The sequence below is a fragment of the Corapipo altera genome, unplaced genomic scaffold, assembly GCF_003945725.1.
Source record: "Corapipo altera isolate COAL_440 unplaced genomic scaffold, ASM394572v1 22, whole genome shotgun sequence".
Classification (NCBI taxonomy): domain Eukaryota; kingdom Metazoa; phylum Chordata; class Aves; order Passeriformes; family Pipridae; genus Corapipo; species Corapipo altera.
The window spans coordinates 13,488,705-13,505,890 of record NW_020884886.1 but is presented as its reverse complement, the minus strand read 5'-3'; the positions used below and the strand labels follow the sequence as shown (position 1 = coordinate 13,505,890).

General features: G+C 34.9%; 1 protein-coding gene across 1 annotated transcript in view; it reads left to right on the top strand.

Annotated features, from left to right (window-relative positions):
• Positions 1-17,186, top strand: part of ARAP2 (ArfGAP with RhoGAP domain, ankyrin repeat and PH domain 2) — a 121,461-nt gene that overhangs the window by 12,867 nt on the left and 91,408 nt on the right. Inside the window, exons 5-9 of the mRNA XM_027642986.1 lie at positions 395-474; positions 5,686-5,768; positions 6,558-6,914; positions 10,008-10,077; positions 15,913-16,033. Of these exons, the coding sequence (XP_027498787.1) occupies positions 395-474; positions 5,686-5,768; positions 6,558-6,914; positions 10,008-10,077; positions 15,913-16,033 (711 nt within the window). The remainder of the gene's footprint in view (positions 1-394; positions 475-5,685; positions 5,769-6,557; positions 6,915-10,007; positions 10,078-15,912; positions 16,034-17,186) is intronic.

Below are 17,186 nucleotides of genomic sequence, written 5' to 3'. Positions count from 1 at the left end.
GAGAGATACATCTTGTTTGAGGTTATGTATATTGATTTCAAGCAAATACTTGATGACAAAATGAAGATTGTGCACAAAAACTTTATTTTTGGTGTGCAGTTTTTTAAGTCAGAATAAATTACACTTTGGAGCTATTGGTCCTTAGAAGACTAAAGGTAGAAAAGAAGAAAATGTCTGTATGCAAGTTAAATTACATGGTAATAGTGGTAGTGTCTGTGCTGAAAATGTGTCTGAAGTTTAGTTAGAAATGAGAAATTGTTTCTTGTTCTTCAGAATTTTTTCTGTGAAGAACAGAGAAATCACAAGCTGAAAAATATGTCCCTTGTTGATTTTATTATTACTTTAGCAGACTATTGCACTATATGACTGTACTTATTTATTTTCTTGCTTTAAGAAACTTACATAGAAGAAAAGCCAGCCATCATCTCTCCATATGGGGAAACCTTTATTTGTGACAACCCTAAAGATACTAAAGTAAGTTAAGAAGCCTGAATATAAATGCTCTACCTTCACTTTAATCTTCATGTTAGATATCCTATATTGCCCTTAATTCTTTTTTATTTTTTGACTTTTTTAGTTTCCAGTACTACTTCTGTCTTTTTAGGTACCTACAAGGGTTTATAACGTAAATAGTTGAGGTCTAATGACTTTTCATAATCTTGAGATACAGATTGTACTGTTCAATAGTAATAGGAAGCTGTGGTGTGTGTGCTGGTTGAGGGTTGTTTTAATTTTTTTTAAAACCAACATAGGGTAGATAACAGACTTCCTCCCCCACCCTATGTCCAGAGCTGCCATATTTAAGCAAGTACAGTGGTATATTGAAATACTTTTTTTCTGTAATTGAGGTCAAGGGGTGAATAACCATTAGAATTTATTAGTAAGGGTAAAAGCGACTTCTCTGCATCTGGTAATTGCAGATCAAGACTGGGCATCTCTACACAAACTTGTGTGTATCCTGTGAAAACAGCTTGCACAATAGCTTAGCTGATCTAATGGTCACTTTTGACCATACTGTTTTTCAATTCCTGTATATGAAAATTCTCAGGACTTCTGATATTTTTCGTGCATCTTCTAAACTTCCTGTATACCCAGAAAGTCACTTTTGTTTTGGAATTCTCTGAAGTGAACACTTTTGTTGGGGTCAGTAATTGATGATGTTAGTGCCACAGATGGCATATGAACAGATTTCAGAATCATGTGGAGATCTGGGAGGTAAATTAGCTTTGTGAGGTGTCTGCCAAATGCCATGAATTTCCAGCTCCTGCTTCTATCTCAGCAGGATACAGACCAGAAATTGTTGATTCTGTGACTGCTTATACTTCTTCCAGCCAATCTCAGACCACGGAGTTAAAGAAAACAGAAAATTCTTCTGTTCTAGTCTTCACTCTAATGTTTTACTTTTTAAAATATTGTAAACTACTGACTAAAATAAAAGCTATTCAAATGGATGCCTAGGGGTTTTTTTCTCCAATTTTGACTTTTTAAGAATTGGTCAATAAAAACAAATTTCATCTTCTAGTGGGAGTGGTTTTATAAGCATAAAAGTGAACTCTGTTTTTGGTAGGTACTTTCGGAAATATACTGTCCTTTTTCTTGTTGTTGACTTCTTAAGGAGGTACACATAAATTCATGCCTTTTTTTCCCCTCTTGTTTTTGTCGTACACAAAAGCGATTTTTTAGTGTTCATTTTCTTTCCTTGCATGCAATGTCTTGTCTGTGCCAGTTATTGGTGTCTGTGTTGATGTCTTTAAAAATTCAAAATTTAACTTCTTTGTAATTAGTTCAATGGCATAAGCTGATTTTCTACAAAAAGTTTCCTAACTCTCTTGTTACTTCTTAACATTATTCTGTACATTTAATTGAAATGATTGGTTATGAAAAACAATACCCAGAAAGGTTGTCAGCACTCTTTCTTATCTTATAAAGGCAACAAGTACAAAATACCATGCTGTTAAACTGGATTAACTGCCTGAAATTAATCACTATTTCTGCTGGTTCTAGTATCATGATTACTGCAGTATGTTATAACATACTTTTCTTGATCTGAAGATTTGGGTTTCAATATCACTTTCATGTATGTGAACAGTTTCTTAAGTTTGATGTTTATCACAGGCCTCTTGGAAATTTCATAGCTAAATTTAACTCCGTTAGAACTTTATTGCAAACAAAGGTCATAAAGGAGAACTGTAAAAGAAACATCCTGAGATACGTTTCACTTTCAAATTTTTTTCAACAGGTATCAAGGAACAAATCAGAATATTTAGATAACACTGTAAAATATCGGACATTTTAGAGCTTGTAGGTGCTGCTTCATGCTAAGTCACATGAGCGTGTAATTTGTAGAAGAAAAGGTAGCAAGTTGTTATACTGACTGAAATTTGTTCTAAGGGCTTGTAAGTTGGCCATTACCATTCTTCCTGTTTCACTGGTATAAGGAAAAGGCTTCTGTAGGCTTTTATGAAGGGAATGCCTGTAGAAACAGGTAATGAGTCACTACAGATTGGAAGTAAGTGAACATGAGAGAACAGGGGAATGAAGGTTATAAAGAAAATATGCCTTTGATTTGGTTCAGGAAGAAAGACAAGTAGAAGGAGAAATCTCTAAAGGGCAACCTGAAGGAGGGACTGGGATTTTTCTATTGATTTAAAAATAACACAAAAATCCAAATGTTTTAAGGCTGTTTTATTATTGTGCCCAACTAAAAGAGTCAAGTATGGTAGAATTCCTTCGGAGGAAAACTGAATTCTAATGAATTCAGGCCTCTAAGGTGAAATATTGGCTTTATTTCTTGCTGTAGACAGATTAAATTAAACATGCATATTGAGTTCAGTAAATTGTGTGAGTTCCTAAGCGTTGTGATGCTGTGGAAGGCTGGCCAGATTGCAAATCTTACTACTTTAACATAAGAAGCCTTGGTATTTTAAAAGGAGACATTTATCTTTATGGACCTGTTATAAAATTGTACTGCTAAACCATGATTCAAGAATCAACCTGAGAACTGTGTGACATCAGCTTTAATGGAACACTAAGGTAGTATCTCTTAAGGAAGATGCCTCTGTCCTGAATGGCATTGAGTCTTCGTTTAATGTAGGCTCAAGCTTGATACCCTTCATGCAGTCTATCTTTTAGCATTCAGGGTTCCTGTCTTGCTGTTCAAATCAGCAAGACTCCCTGTTAGAAGAAGCTAAATGTATCTGAATTACTTCCTGATCTAAAGTACAGGATTTTTATACAGACCTTTGAGTAGGCAGTTCCATCTGTCTGGGATCCAGAAACCAGATTTCTTCCTTAAGGGTGAGTGCTTCCTATGCATAAGAACAGTACATATTGAGAGACAGTTTCTGTGTAATGTATATACCTATCTTTTAAGAAATACTTCTCTCTACAAAGTTGTCGGCAGAAGAAAATGCTGCTGGTAACTACCTTTGTATAATACCTCAGAGATCTGTAGGAGGTGGGAGATGGGGATTTTGTCTCATCTTGAGTCTGAGCATCTTGAAGGGTATTTCTGTAAATAGGACATTGGAAATCCTTGGGTGTGTCTGTGGGCATATAGAACTCCCTTTACCCACAACCTGTTTTCATTTGTGGACTTCTGCATTTTAAGATCTACTGGTAATAGAAATGCATTTATTGTTTATTACTTGGAAGTTATCTGTCTCCCTGAATTCACTTGCCCGGGTGCTGAAGACTGGGGAGGGAGCACAAGCAGTCCATCAAATTGTTGTAATGGTTCATGACAGGGAGGAAGAGGTACTGCCACATAGCTTCAGTGGGTGTGATTTGGGAATGCATACTAATAAGGAAACAAAGATAAAGGATACTGACCATTTTACTCTGAAGATGTTTCATTCATGGGTTGTGATACTAGCCTCTTGACTGTTGTGTAGAAGTGGGACACTTCCATTTCCCCTCCTTTGGTGAGATTCCAGACAATTCAAATAATTGATAAGCAGTGGACAGGTTGGTTTTTGGTTTTCTGTTTAATTTGTTTGCAAGGTATGTGGATATGTTCTTTAGATTTGTGTGTTTTTTTGTTTACTGGTTTCTTTGTCTAGACCTTGATGCTGCAACATAGTACTGTGATGTGTGGGTGGCTGGGTTTTGGTGGATTTTTACTAGTATAATGCATCTGGCTGGCAGAGTAAGGCAGACAGTTCACCTAGGTTTGTCTTAGCATCAGCCTGTGATTTCTACATTTTTGCTACAGTGTACACTTCCTCTGATTTGGACTATTTGCTTTTTTTATTCTTGCCTTTCTATGTTGCCAAGGTACAGTCCTCAAGTACAAGATTAGGTGCTGCTGCTCAAAAAACAAATGACAATGCTGTGAAAGCATATCCACTTTTTTTTCTGACATCGTTCAACTTCGTTACATACACATCAAAGATCAAATGAGTAAATCAAAATGCTTCCATCAGAAAGCACAAATATGTTAATTTTAGTTTTTTTAAAGGAAGAAAGATGAATACTGAGAAACTTAATAATGTAATATGATTGTCAGATCAAGTTTAGGGAATGTGAAATGAGTGGTGTTAACCTTAACATTTTGTAAACTGCAAGCAATTTGTGATAAAGATTTCTAAACAAAAGTAAATAAATGACCCTTTTAGGAAGATCTTAGAAAAAAAAAAAAGCAAGATATATTCAGCAAGATATTGCTGAGTTTGGTGTTACTATGATTTTGAATTTGCCATTATTTTATCCTTAGTATATTATGAAGGCTGTATGTTTAATTCCGAGAAGAATTGATATGAAAGATAGGCTAGCAGTGGCAAATCATCAGTGGTTAACTTACATGTAACAAGTGGCTCTTGATCTTAAAAAATATTCAATTTTCATGGTTTAACCCCAGCTGGCAACTAGAACACCGCTGCTTGCTCTCTCCCACCCCATTGAAAATAAGAATGATTTAATAACTGAAACAAAGTAAAGTATAATAATACTAATGGTGTTAATAACTATAATGGAAAGGAGAGAGAAAGAGAAATGAAAACCAAAACCCACAAGAAATGCATGATACAATTGCTCACCACTTATGACTGGTGCCCAGTCCATTCCCGAGCAGCGATCGGCAACTTCAGGCCAACAACCTCCCTGTCCCCACCCTGCCTAGTTTATATACTGAGCGTGATCTGTGGCATGGAATATGCCTTTGACCAGTTTGGCTCAACTGTCCTGACCATACTCCTTCCCAACTTCTTGTGCATCTCCTTGCTGGCAGAGCACACGATGCTGAAAAGTCCTGGACTTTGAGTAAGCAATACCTGCCAACAACTAAAACATCTGTGTTATCAACATTGTTATACTACATCCAAAACACAGTACCAGCTACTAGGAAGAAAATCTGTATCCACTGAAACCTGGACATCAGTGGTATCTCTAGAAAAATCAGAGCACTGATACTTCTACACACTGGATTTCTTTATCTGATTTGTTTGTCTCAGGTATTTTGGATTATGCTGAAATGTTTTATATGAGTACTATTATTTAAAATGAAAATGTTGAAAATAAAATTTCTTAGAATACTTCTTAAAAAATAAGCTTTCAAATGCATATTTAAAAATATGGGAAAGAGTAGCTTTGCTAGTTAGGCTGTTGTTTGTGTGTGATTTATATCTACAGTAATTTAAACATCACTACTTCTGTACAAAAGTTGGTAACAATATATTTCTTTTCTAGGAACTTGGTGGAAATGATTTCCTGGCTTGTGAAAATAAACTGGATCTAAGGATGAATGAAGAATATCCTTCCAAGAATCTATGGTATTAAATAAGTGTTACAGAGAAACTCAAAGTGTAAAGAGTTATTTCCTGATGTCACAAGTAGATCTCTAATTCTGAAGGCACAACCATGACTGTATATTTTTTCTCCTATTTGAGCCTTTAACTGCATCCTAGAGGAGGCAAAGTTAGGCACTGTGGCTGTTCTGAGACTGTGTAGACCAGGTTTCAGAATACTTTATGGATTTGGAAAGTATCCTTGTTTTCCCCAGTCGAAACAAGAAAGGCACAAGTTCCATTTTTGTATGACTCCCAGCTAACCATGTCTGAGTACTCTCATAATCTGTCTCCTCACTGAAAAAAAAAAAAAAAAGACAAACACAAAACTAAAACCCATTCTCCTCTCTTGTCATGAGGCAGTGGCCACTGGTTTGATGAAATGGGAGCTAATGTGCTCCTTAATTATCCAGTCTGCACCAGGCTTTTGTTAATCTGGGAACTGGAAGAGAGAGATGATACTGCAAGTCCTCCAAAGTATTCGAATGAGCAAAGCTAGTTTTCTCAGGAAGGAGAATTAATTTTAAATTTCTGTTCAGGCTTCTAAAGGAGTGTTATATTGCTACCATTCCTGTTGAATGGAGAAAGTAGGATTCAGTATGGTCATAATTATAAGACAGGTTGTGTTTAGCATTTCTGTGGTTATCACAGTGATTATACAAATTTATACATAATTATAATATGTTTTACCAATATTTGTTCTAATTATTAATTTTATATATTTGTGCATTGTAGTAATACATTTTAGGATTAAAATGTGCTTTTCCTTTCCAGTTACTTTAATAATCAGGGAGAGAAGACAAAGGAATTTGCCAAAAATGAACCCTTGTCTCAGGAAAACCAATCATTGGGACCAGAAGAATCTGAAAGTGAATCTGTATATTCTGTTGTGGAACAACATTCTTTGCCTTTAAAGAAAAAGAAAAACAAAGCCAAAGCACACTCAGCTTCTTGTAGTAAGATACAAAGTAGAGATTCTGATCATTTGGTCAATAAACAAATGAATTTTTCTCAATTTAGTGGAGATCAGACTTTGATTGGAAATGAAGCAATAACACCATATGCTTGTTTTTTTGGACCGTCAGCAAAGAAGGTTAAAGCAGGATGGCTGGATAAATTATCCCCTCAGGGGTAAGTATTTTTAGTGATTACTGTACAATTGTGACAATGTATGTTTGCGTGAGAGATGTTAAGTTTGTATTTGGTCACTGCTTACTATTTGTGTTGGGAGGAGAAGAGGAATTATTTTTGTTGAAAGAGCACTGGACTGCTGAATTCAAAAGTTTTTATTAGTGTTATCTATCCTGAAGTTTATTTATGAGTGCACTCAAGAAAAATATTTTATTAAAAATGTTGGTCACTACTCATGAACTCTAGCGGAAAAATACAGAATGAATTTGTACCAGTATTTCTAATCATTACATTTTTGCTGAATTGCTGGGTTTTCTCTGGGCTACAAAGTAAGTGAAAACTAACTCCGATTCTGGAATACTGCTTTACTAATTTGGCCATGGATTATAGCTTAATAATTAGTGTGACTGAAGATCCTGTTGCTTTCAGAATTGTGTGTATAAGTTGAGCTTTGAGTTTAGAGATTTGTCTGGGGTGAATTGACTCCTAGTTTAGTTTACTGATGTGCCTAAAGTTAGATGGGAGGAATCTGAGCCCAAGTCTTGTTTTAAGATTTCAAATAATGAAGAGGAGAGGGGAACACAATAGAAAGTGAATACTCTTTGCCACATGTGGAGGTTAAACAACAGCAACAACAAATCTTATGTTTAATTTTTGTTATGAGTTTTTTCATTGTTTTATTTTAACCAATTTTAATTTCCAGCTATTATTAAATTGATTTTAGCTAAAGAATGCTGCATTATCAAATCTTCCCTTTATAAATACTTGCAAACTCTTGATGAAATTCTTCTAACTTCTTCAGTAGTAATTTGAATAGACTAGTAATTTTAAATTGTACTTTTCAGTTCTCCCCATTTGTTCTTATGACTTCTGAATTCCTTTTTCTGTTGAAAGTGGCACAATTTTACTTTTTTAGTCTGTTTCTGATCTTCACTACTACCTAGCATCTATAAATTAAAGCTGTTGTACTTGTTAGGACTGTAATACGTCTACTGTACTTCTATTCAAGCCTAGGTACATCTGCATTCTTTGTTCTAAGGACTGTGTCTTTAGCTACACTGAATGGTATTAAACTGTTTGGCCTTTCCTTTCATTGTTTCTGGCTATAATAATTGTCACTGCTTAGCAAGTAGCATAGCTATTATTTTTTTCAGTTTAGTGAGAAATTTATTGAATTAAATTGTTTTAGAATACAATATGGTCTGAATCGACTTGAAGCAGCTCTGCTGTATAGCAGTTTCCATTTTTTTTCTTGTTCTTTTCTGAGGATTCTAATTTGACAAGGTTTTTTTAATTTTGGTTTTGCATGGATACATTGTTGAAGGTGAGTAATAAACCTAGTTTAATAGACCTGTTTTACTGTCATGGGATTTCAATGTGCTCAAACCTATTTTCTTTCTTTTTTAAATTGCTCTAAAAGTTTCATTAACATTTATGGATTTTCTTTGTTTACTTTTGGTAAAGAATCAAAGAATAATTATACACAGAGTCAAGACTTTTTCCCCATATAATATGCATTTTTAATTATTTTTTTTTTTCAGAATTGTTAATATACTGACTTCTTGGAGAGCTGCAGTTAGTTGTACCTTTTGTTTTGTTTCACTTACAGGAATTTCTTTTTTTTTTTTTTAGCAACACTTTTGGCAGTTAGGTTTTCGAGTGATAAAAGTATAGTTCTTGATTCCAGTTGCCTTGTCTTGCACTGTTTGAAGGAATAGAGTTGTGAACAAACTTTGAAGGCTTTAATAAAGTGTTGTGTGAGAATATATTATTTGAAAAACAGTGCATTAACCCCAAAATTAGTACTGGTTGCTACTGAGTGGAACAGTTGTAGGGTTAGTAGCCTTGATCCAGTGATATTCTTTGACTACATTTCAAGGTCTTTATCTCAAATGCAGTTCGATGAATGAATGATACATTTTTGTTTCTCTTTCTTACAATACCACTTTTCAAATATCTGAAGAATTAAAAAAAAAAAAGAAAAGGAAAAAAAAAGTAATTTTTTCAAGCTATTGAAGCATCATCGTATTTTATTTCAGTTCCCACCAACTGAATCTTTCTGTTCTACACCTCTCATTCTTTTTATAGAGCTCCAGTTTACATATGGCAGTTTGTTTCCTCAGGAAAAAGAATGTAGACTGTTTCCTTAAATAGCTACAAATCATGCAATTAAAGTACAGCCTCTCTATTTTAGTTAACTCACTAAAAATTGTAAAACCATTCAGTTTACTCACATTGTATGTGGTACTTAGGTTCACTCTTCACTGCATCATCTTGAAATTTATTGACATTTTAATGGAAAGGCCATTTTACATTGGTCTTTCCAGGTTATGAAAAATGATGATTTATTGTAGTCATATAATACAAGTTAATTAAGCCAGAGCTGCTATTTGATTAAAGTTTTGATAAACTATCACAATCTACTAATCCTAAAGCAGAGCACTCTTTTAGCAGGAAAGGAAATAATGTTGGGAAAAGACAAAAGTCGGGTCTTGTTGCTGCTTAATTAACTTGTTTAATAGATTTTAGAATTGAAACTTTTATAGATGGTAACTAACAGGCTGCCAGCATTTTTAATGAGCCTAATGGACTACTTTGGGTTCATGTAAAAAATATATTTTCTTAGAAAGTCCTTAGAAAGAGCATGAGTTAACTGGATACTGAGATATCAAATGATACCCAGTTGATAACATGTTGAAATGAAATTTCATGATGTACTTGTTGAGAGATGTGGTGTGACTGCTATTTATTCAATGGCCAGGAAAGAGAGTGTTCAGGAGATGTGTTGATGTTTATAATTGGAGATACTGTAGCCTATAAACAGAGATTTCCCTCTCGTAAGCATGACAATGAGATGGTCATTTTAGGTTCTCAGCTTTCATTTTTGGAAAGTATGTGAGCAGAGCTTGTAGTACTTATAGTTTTACTCTATGTTCAGAATAGTTGACTTCCAATAAGAAGTCAGTTCTCATCCTTGTTAGCTTCAAGCAAAACTCAAGTAAACCTTTCTATAATTTGTGCTTGAGACATTCTTAAAAGACAGTGTTAGCTTGTGTTTATAGTATTAATTGTGTTAATTTTTTTTATTCCCAGCAAACGTGTGTTTCAGAAGCGCTGGGTTAAATTTGATGGAGACAGCATTTCTTATTACAATAATGAAAAGGTAAGTGATGTGTTTTGGTCATGTTTAGAACAAAATACATCCATGTAATACACATGTTACCATTAAGAAATTATGAAATAATTACAAATGAATATTCATCTTAAATTAATTTTCAATTGTAAAGTAATAGGGTGAGATATTATTAAATACTTCAAAGTGTCCTTGAAATCATCATGTATTGTTCATCCTTTGTTTCCTAGAAGGGTTTGTATTCCTCACCTTTTCAGGTAGATATCAGCTTTTTTTACTTTAGTGAGAGTGTGACACTGCTACCATCTGCAAAACAGATCATGTTAAACACATTTAAGACAGCAAGTGGTATTCTGATGGTGGTTGGAAAGTCTCTTTGCAAGCCATACACTTGTTGATTCCTTGATTAAAAATGTCTCTTTCTTGTATGTCATGTCATTGAACAAGGTTAGGTTTGAATGGGTCTGTTCGAAATCAACATACTACTGTGATGTTTATGGATGTTTTTGCTTCTGTACCTGAGGATTGAATCTTACCGAAGTATTCGCAGACTCATGAGTTGCTTCAATTAAAGTAGTTAACTTCTTATATGTGATGCAAAAATGGATTTGTAAATCATGGTTTTCAACAAAGAGTATATTCCTTGTAATTCTCTTGTAATTCCATGTAATACTCTAGCACACTACAAAATTCTTCTTTCTTTTGCTCTGTGATTAATTAATTTCTCCTCTTGGAAGTAATGAAGACTTTCTTAAACTCAGAAGTGATAGATGATGGTACAATATGCATGTTTGGGGAAGTTGAGGTTACGTGCTTGTGTGTTATTTTAAATGCTGGAAAGCATTTCCTGTTGAAGATGCATATTAAATTAGGAAGAAAATACAGTTTCAGGTAAAAGTTCCCAAACAGTATGCTGGTTGGTGGTAATCAATAAGAGACCTATAAATGCTTTATGATGGGGTAGGGGTGTAAGAACTGAAGTAGGATAAGACTGTTTATTTGTGAAGGGCTGGGAAATAAGGAACAAGCACAAAAAATTATGTACATTGATCTTTATGCCTACTGATTGGGAACTTGAAAGAATCTGTTTTCACTTGCTTACCTTACTTCACTTACAGTCAAAGACATGATTTTGCAGGTGAAGGGAACAATAGAATAACATTTGGATAGCAGTGACAAAAAATGTTACTCTTTTGGGGTATTGATCCCAAGGCTTCAGAGGAGCAGAAAAGCAGAGTTAGTCATTAAGAAAGACTTGAAAAAATACAATAATGGGATTTGCTTAACACTGTCTGCAGCATAATTAGGGAAAGAAATTATAATATAGAATTTTAAATGTTATATCTGCACTGGGGATTTTTTTTTTTTTTGAAAGTTACTGAAAATGTTATTTGGAGGTCAATTACTCCAGAATAGTACTTGTTACACATTCGTCTGTCATAAGAGATTCCAGAAGTCTTCCCTTCTGCTCAAGGGAACATTTAGTGTGTCACATGAAGCTACCAACTTTGCATCCTCTATTCGAAAGGTCTCTGTGGTAGGTTAGGCCCTCAGGAGCTTGCGAACACTTGTCTTGAAGCCTTTTTGTCTCACTTTTCCTCAAATCTGAGTCTAAACTTCACTCTGGGGATTGAAAGAGATGCTGGTTGGTCTGTATGTGTATACGGTTTGACTAAATCTGGGCGTCTGACTTATTAATTTGGTGAGTCACATATGCGAAGAACTGTATGTCTGAGAACTCCAAGGCCTGAAAAAAATTCTGGGAATTGAGGATTTGGTGAAACTCAGACTGTCTTTCAAATAGGAGGAAAATATAGTTGGCTACCAGTATTTCTTAGTGCACAGTGGGATTGTGTTGAGTGAGCAGTGGTGTCATTGGGGAATGTGAGTTTTTGGTGCAGTGGTCTCTGCTGAATCACTACTCCCATACCAAGTGCATTCATGTTTCCTGGAAGATGGATACCAGCATGTTCCTGCTGTTGCTTGTGTATTGTTACCTTGAGATCATAAGCAACTATTTGCAGACCCATCAGGAGCTGCACAGAGCTCAGGAGATAATTCTCGTAAAAGATGAGGGTAGTTATACAGCTCGTTGCAAGTCACTGCATGTCTCCCCTCCTAGCTAAATAGCTATATATATATAAGTATATATATATATAAATGGGGAAATGGTTGTTTTAACTTTAGATCTTAATGGCAAGTTCTGTCTATTCTAATTTGTGTTTGTCCAAGCATGTTCCTACATGGACAAGCATGTTATAAAGCAATTACTGTAATTTTGGTTTCACATATCAATTAAAAGTAGTTCTCAGATGGAAACCAATCCATACTGATATTTTTCTGATTATTACAAGCAGATAAGAGTAGACTCAGTGGAATGAAAGTGTTTATTTTACCCAGAAACACTAGCAATATTAAATAGCTCTATTTGTCATTCACATTAGGAACAGAAGAGGAGTGAGGTTCTGAAGAAGGGGAAGTGTGCTACATGGCTAATGAAGAGTGAAATTAGTGAAGGATAGAGAGGGAAGATGTAGAGTAGTACTCCTGAAAATGCCCATATGAGTGCTTCTCTGAATGATTTCAACCTTAATTTTATAAATATATCTCTAACTTTGTTCTAGTTGGGCATCAGCTTCTAATTGATAGAGATCTCTTCTTTACTTTGTATCTGCATATATGAAAAGGCTCTTTAGTTTTGAACAAACAGCATCTGACCTAGGGAAGGTTTTGGTTTGAATCTGTGATGCTCTCATTTCTTCTACATTCCTTGTTCTGAGAAAGTTGATGTAGTCAGAACAACATCTTATGTGGCTTTGTCTTAATATACTGTAGTTAACTGAAGTGAGAGTAAATAGGAAGGAGGAAGATAGAATTGGAGAATTTTTTTCAGCTATCCAATATACTCAGGTTTTGTTTCAAATTTCTTCCAACTTTTGGCAGAACCCCAGTGCTCTGATGTTACTTTATAATAAGGCAAAATCTGCTAGTTATATTGAAAGTTTTTATTTTAAACCAGCTTAGGTGATTTTGGGAAATCTATTAGTGATTTAGGGAAAAGTCTTACCTTTTCATATAGTGAACTTCAGTATTTTGTTGTGTTATGGTACATATGAGCATAACAAAGAACAACAATCACTGCAAAATGAATTTGTCTTTCTTCAAATAGGTCATACTTAATCTGTTGAGGAGGTAAAGCCAAAGCAGTGCAAAATGGTATTTTCCAGGATCTTTTAGCCCAACTCTGAATCACAATTGTCAAGGAGTGATGTTGGGCTGTATTTGAAAATAAAAGTTTCCATCGAAGCAGCTGGTATTAAAAAAACCCACCAAAACATTCTGCTTTTCCTCCAGAAAGTTGTTCTGTCATATAACTTTTTAGCAGCTCTAAAACTAGTGAACACCACTCAGTAATAGAATAAATATCTATGAGGTTCTTGGCTGCATTTGTTTGGTTTTGTTTTCTATATTCTTAAATAATTCACCTAATTTCTAGTCTGAAGTATTTCAAAGAGAGATACTGTATCTTGATCAACAAGGGCTTTTTAACAGCCATTATTTTGGCACATGAAAGAAATGCTGCTGCAGAAGAAAGATTGATACATTATTATAGTTTAAACTGTATTTGAAAATATGTATGCTTTGGAGAACAAAGCTTTAAAAAGGATGATGGATGATTGTTTAAACAGCAAAGCAAAACTATGCTCAGCTTAAAAGGGAACTGACTTTTTTTTTTGAGTAAATGAAATAAAATAGTTGTGACTTCCAGCAGTCTGAGTTATTCCCTTACAGTAGTACCAAATACAGCCAGTAGATGCCTGCAAACACCATAATATATTTTTATCTGAATACCTACAGAAATAGTACATGTAATAAGTTTGTTTTGCCATTAGAAGGATCAGTAGTTAATATAATATCTAACTTTATTACAAATATGTTAAAATCACTCTTTTGAAAAATATAACCATAATAAAAACAGATGTGCATTATTATAATCATTCTATTTCTTGTGTGTAACTACAGTAACATGCTTTTGTCTGCTGTATTTTAACATATCTATTTATTTATTTGCTAAACTATGTTTACTGACATGTATTAGTACCTCAAAGCGGAACAATGTAAGAGTATTTATTTGGTGAAAATCATTAGTATATTAAACTCAGTAAACAAAAAAAGGATCCAATGTATCCTTTATGCTTAGCATTCACAGTAGTTCCTTAAGTCCTGGTTTGAAGTCTTATAATTTATACTTTGGCTGGAAAGTTATTGCAGTACAAATTCTTTATGGGGAGCTGACTCTTGGACTGTTACTGCATCTGGAACATAAATTTTAGCAGTATATCTGAATTGTCTTGGTCAGAAAACCAATTGATCAAAGCATAGTGGGGACAGGAGTAGCGTTAACTCTGGAATCCAGAAATCATGCAGATGTATTTCCAAAGTGCCCATCTGCTTGACCTTTCCTCTCCTCCCCTCTCCCTCCCCCCCAAATACTTAGGTTAGTTAGGTTAAAAGATGAGCTACTTGAAGAAGGTACTTGTAGCAGTTCCTTTTTCCTATCTTGCTTTTTTGTCCAGGTCCGTTGTCCTGATTCCTAGTTGGAAATTTGCAAATGTGGGGAAAATTTGCACTGATCCCAAATTATTGTGCTTTAACCCCAGCTGGCAACTGAGCCCCACACAACCACTCACCAGCCACTCACTCACTCTTCCCCAGTGGAAAAGGAGAGAGAATTGGAAGAATAAACATGAGAGCTCATGGATTGAGATAAAGAAACTTAAAGGGGCAAAGAAAAATCTGTATGTGGAAGCAGAGCAAACCAAGGAATTCATTGACCAAGTCCCATGGGCAGAAAGGTGTTCAACCATCTCCAGGAGATGGGCTCCATCCCACTAAATGGTGACTTGGGAAGACAAACTCCGTCACTCTGGACATTTCCCCCTTCCTCCTTCTTCCCCCAGCTTTATATACTGAGCATTATGCCATATTGTAAGGGATATCCCTCGAGTCAGCTGTCCTGGCTGTGTTGCCTCCCAGCTTCTTGTGCACCTCTGTCTCCTCCCTGGTGGGGTGGAGTGAGGAGTAGAAAAGGCCTTGACACTGTGTCAACACTGCTGAGGAATAGGTACAACCTCTCTGTGTTATGAACACTATTTCCATCACCAAACATAGCCCTATACTAGCTACTATGAAGGAAATTAACTGTGTCTCAGCCAAAACCAGCACACACGCATAGCAGAAAAGTACATACTTGATCCAAACTAGAGCGTTCTTGTTAGTACTGACAGGAAAATGTACTTTTCCAGAGTGATGCCCCCTTTGTGTTCAAATTTAGGGATAAATCAGTGAATTTACTTTTCTTATTGGCTAACCATTGAAGGGGCTGTGGTGGGGGGAACAGAAAAAATGTTTAGAATTCTTTGCCTAGAGAAAGCACAGTTTTTTTCCTGTCTGATTCTATCCTACAAGTGTAATGATTATATGTTTTTAAATTATTTTACTGTGAGATAGTAAATGTAATTTACTTTGGCATAAAAATGCAAATTTTGGAATGTTTGATGTTTTGCAATATTAATGCCATGAGACAATTTTTTAACTTGTATCTCAAATATACACATTCTATTTCACCATAGGATTTTATTCTATTTTAGAAGGTAGTAGATGTGGATAGGTCCAGAACAATGAAGTTGGTGATGTGTAAGGTAGTGGTTTACTTATTAATGCAACTTTATTAAGTGTGGTGAACTTTTAGGAGCACACACTGTATATGTGAACTTCCTAAACACTATGACAAGTAGTATTACCTGAGAGAAATTTAACATTCCATGAGAGTTAATAAATATTTCTATTCCCTTTTTATTACAGGAAGTATTCTCAAAGGGAATAATACTGCTCTCTGCTATAGCAACAGTAAGAGTTCATGGGGAGAATAAATTTGAAGTTGTCACATCCCATAGGACTTTTGTTTTCCGTGTGGATAAAGAAGGTAAGTAGAAGATGTGTAATTCTAACAATTGCCAAAAAAACATGCAATCACTGCTGATAAATTATGTTTGTGAAATAGGTCTAGTTATATTACCAGAAATATTTCTGGAATCCAGCTGGTTTGAGCTCATAAAGTGACTCATAAAGATAACTGTAACCTTTGTAAGTGCAACTGAAATTGTTGGGGAATGGCTTTTTAAATATACAAATGAGAAGACTATTTTCTTAACTCTTCTGCCTCCTCCCCCATCTTTCCCAAAGATTAATTTGTTTGGACTTTCCTCAGGTCTCACTAGCAACTCTTACAGCCGGTGTGCTCTTAACCATCTCCTCCAAGTCACCACTTGATACAAAATTTAAAAAGAGACAGTGAAGTTGGTGACTGGAATGTGATGCTGTGATCAAAGGAAATCAGAGGCTTTTCAGTATTTTCAGTCATGTGTTGATAGAGAATAAAAATTCAAATTGTAGTAAGAAAGTTAGTATCCCTTCTAATTGAATGGTCTATCAACCTACTGCTGTAATATGTGGAATCAATATCAGTGCATGTATGATTTATTAACAGAAACAATCAAATAAAACTGAATACCTAGAAAAAAGAGATACGCAATGTGTATTTACAGCAGTACATGCCAGAGCCTTTATACCGAAGAGTCTCTCAGCATTTCCATTATCAAATCCCATTTTTATGGGTTATAGCTTGGTTGTAAACATTTGCTGCAGGCTTTAACAGGAGTGCAGCATCAGTGAGCAAATCCTTCTTATCAAGTTTGGCTCAAATTATTTCAGGCATTTCTATGCTTTTAGCTGAGTTTAAAAGTATGTATTTCTTTATTATTTTTACATTTCTCCTCCAAATCTATTTTAAAATTTTTTTATAAATGGGAGCATAAACATCTTGATGCAATACATTTTGTAAGGTTGCAATTTGCTTTATGGACCATTGCCTTTGACTACTATAAAAATATTTACAACTTATACTGACTTATAAAATATATTCAGAACAACCACTTGTTATACATGAAATTCCATTTTCCTGTAGTATATAACCGTCTTTGGACATAGTAACCTGTCTGTAAAGCTGTTCACTTAAGATTAGAAATGTTTGTTGGGCAAGGAATTTGGTCCTTACTTACTACAGAACTGGATGATAT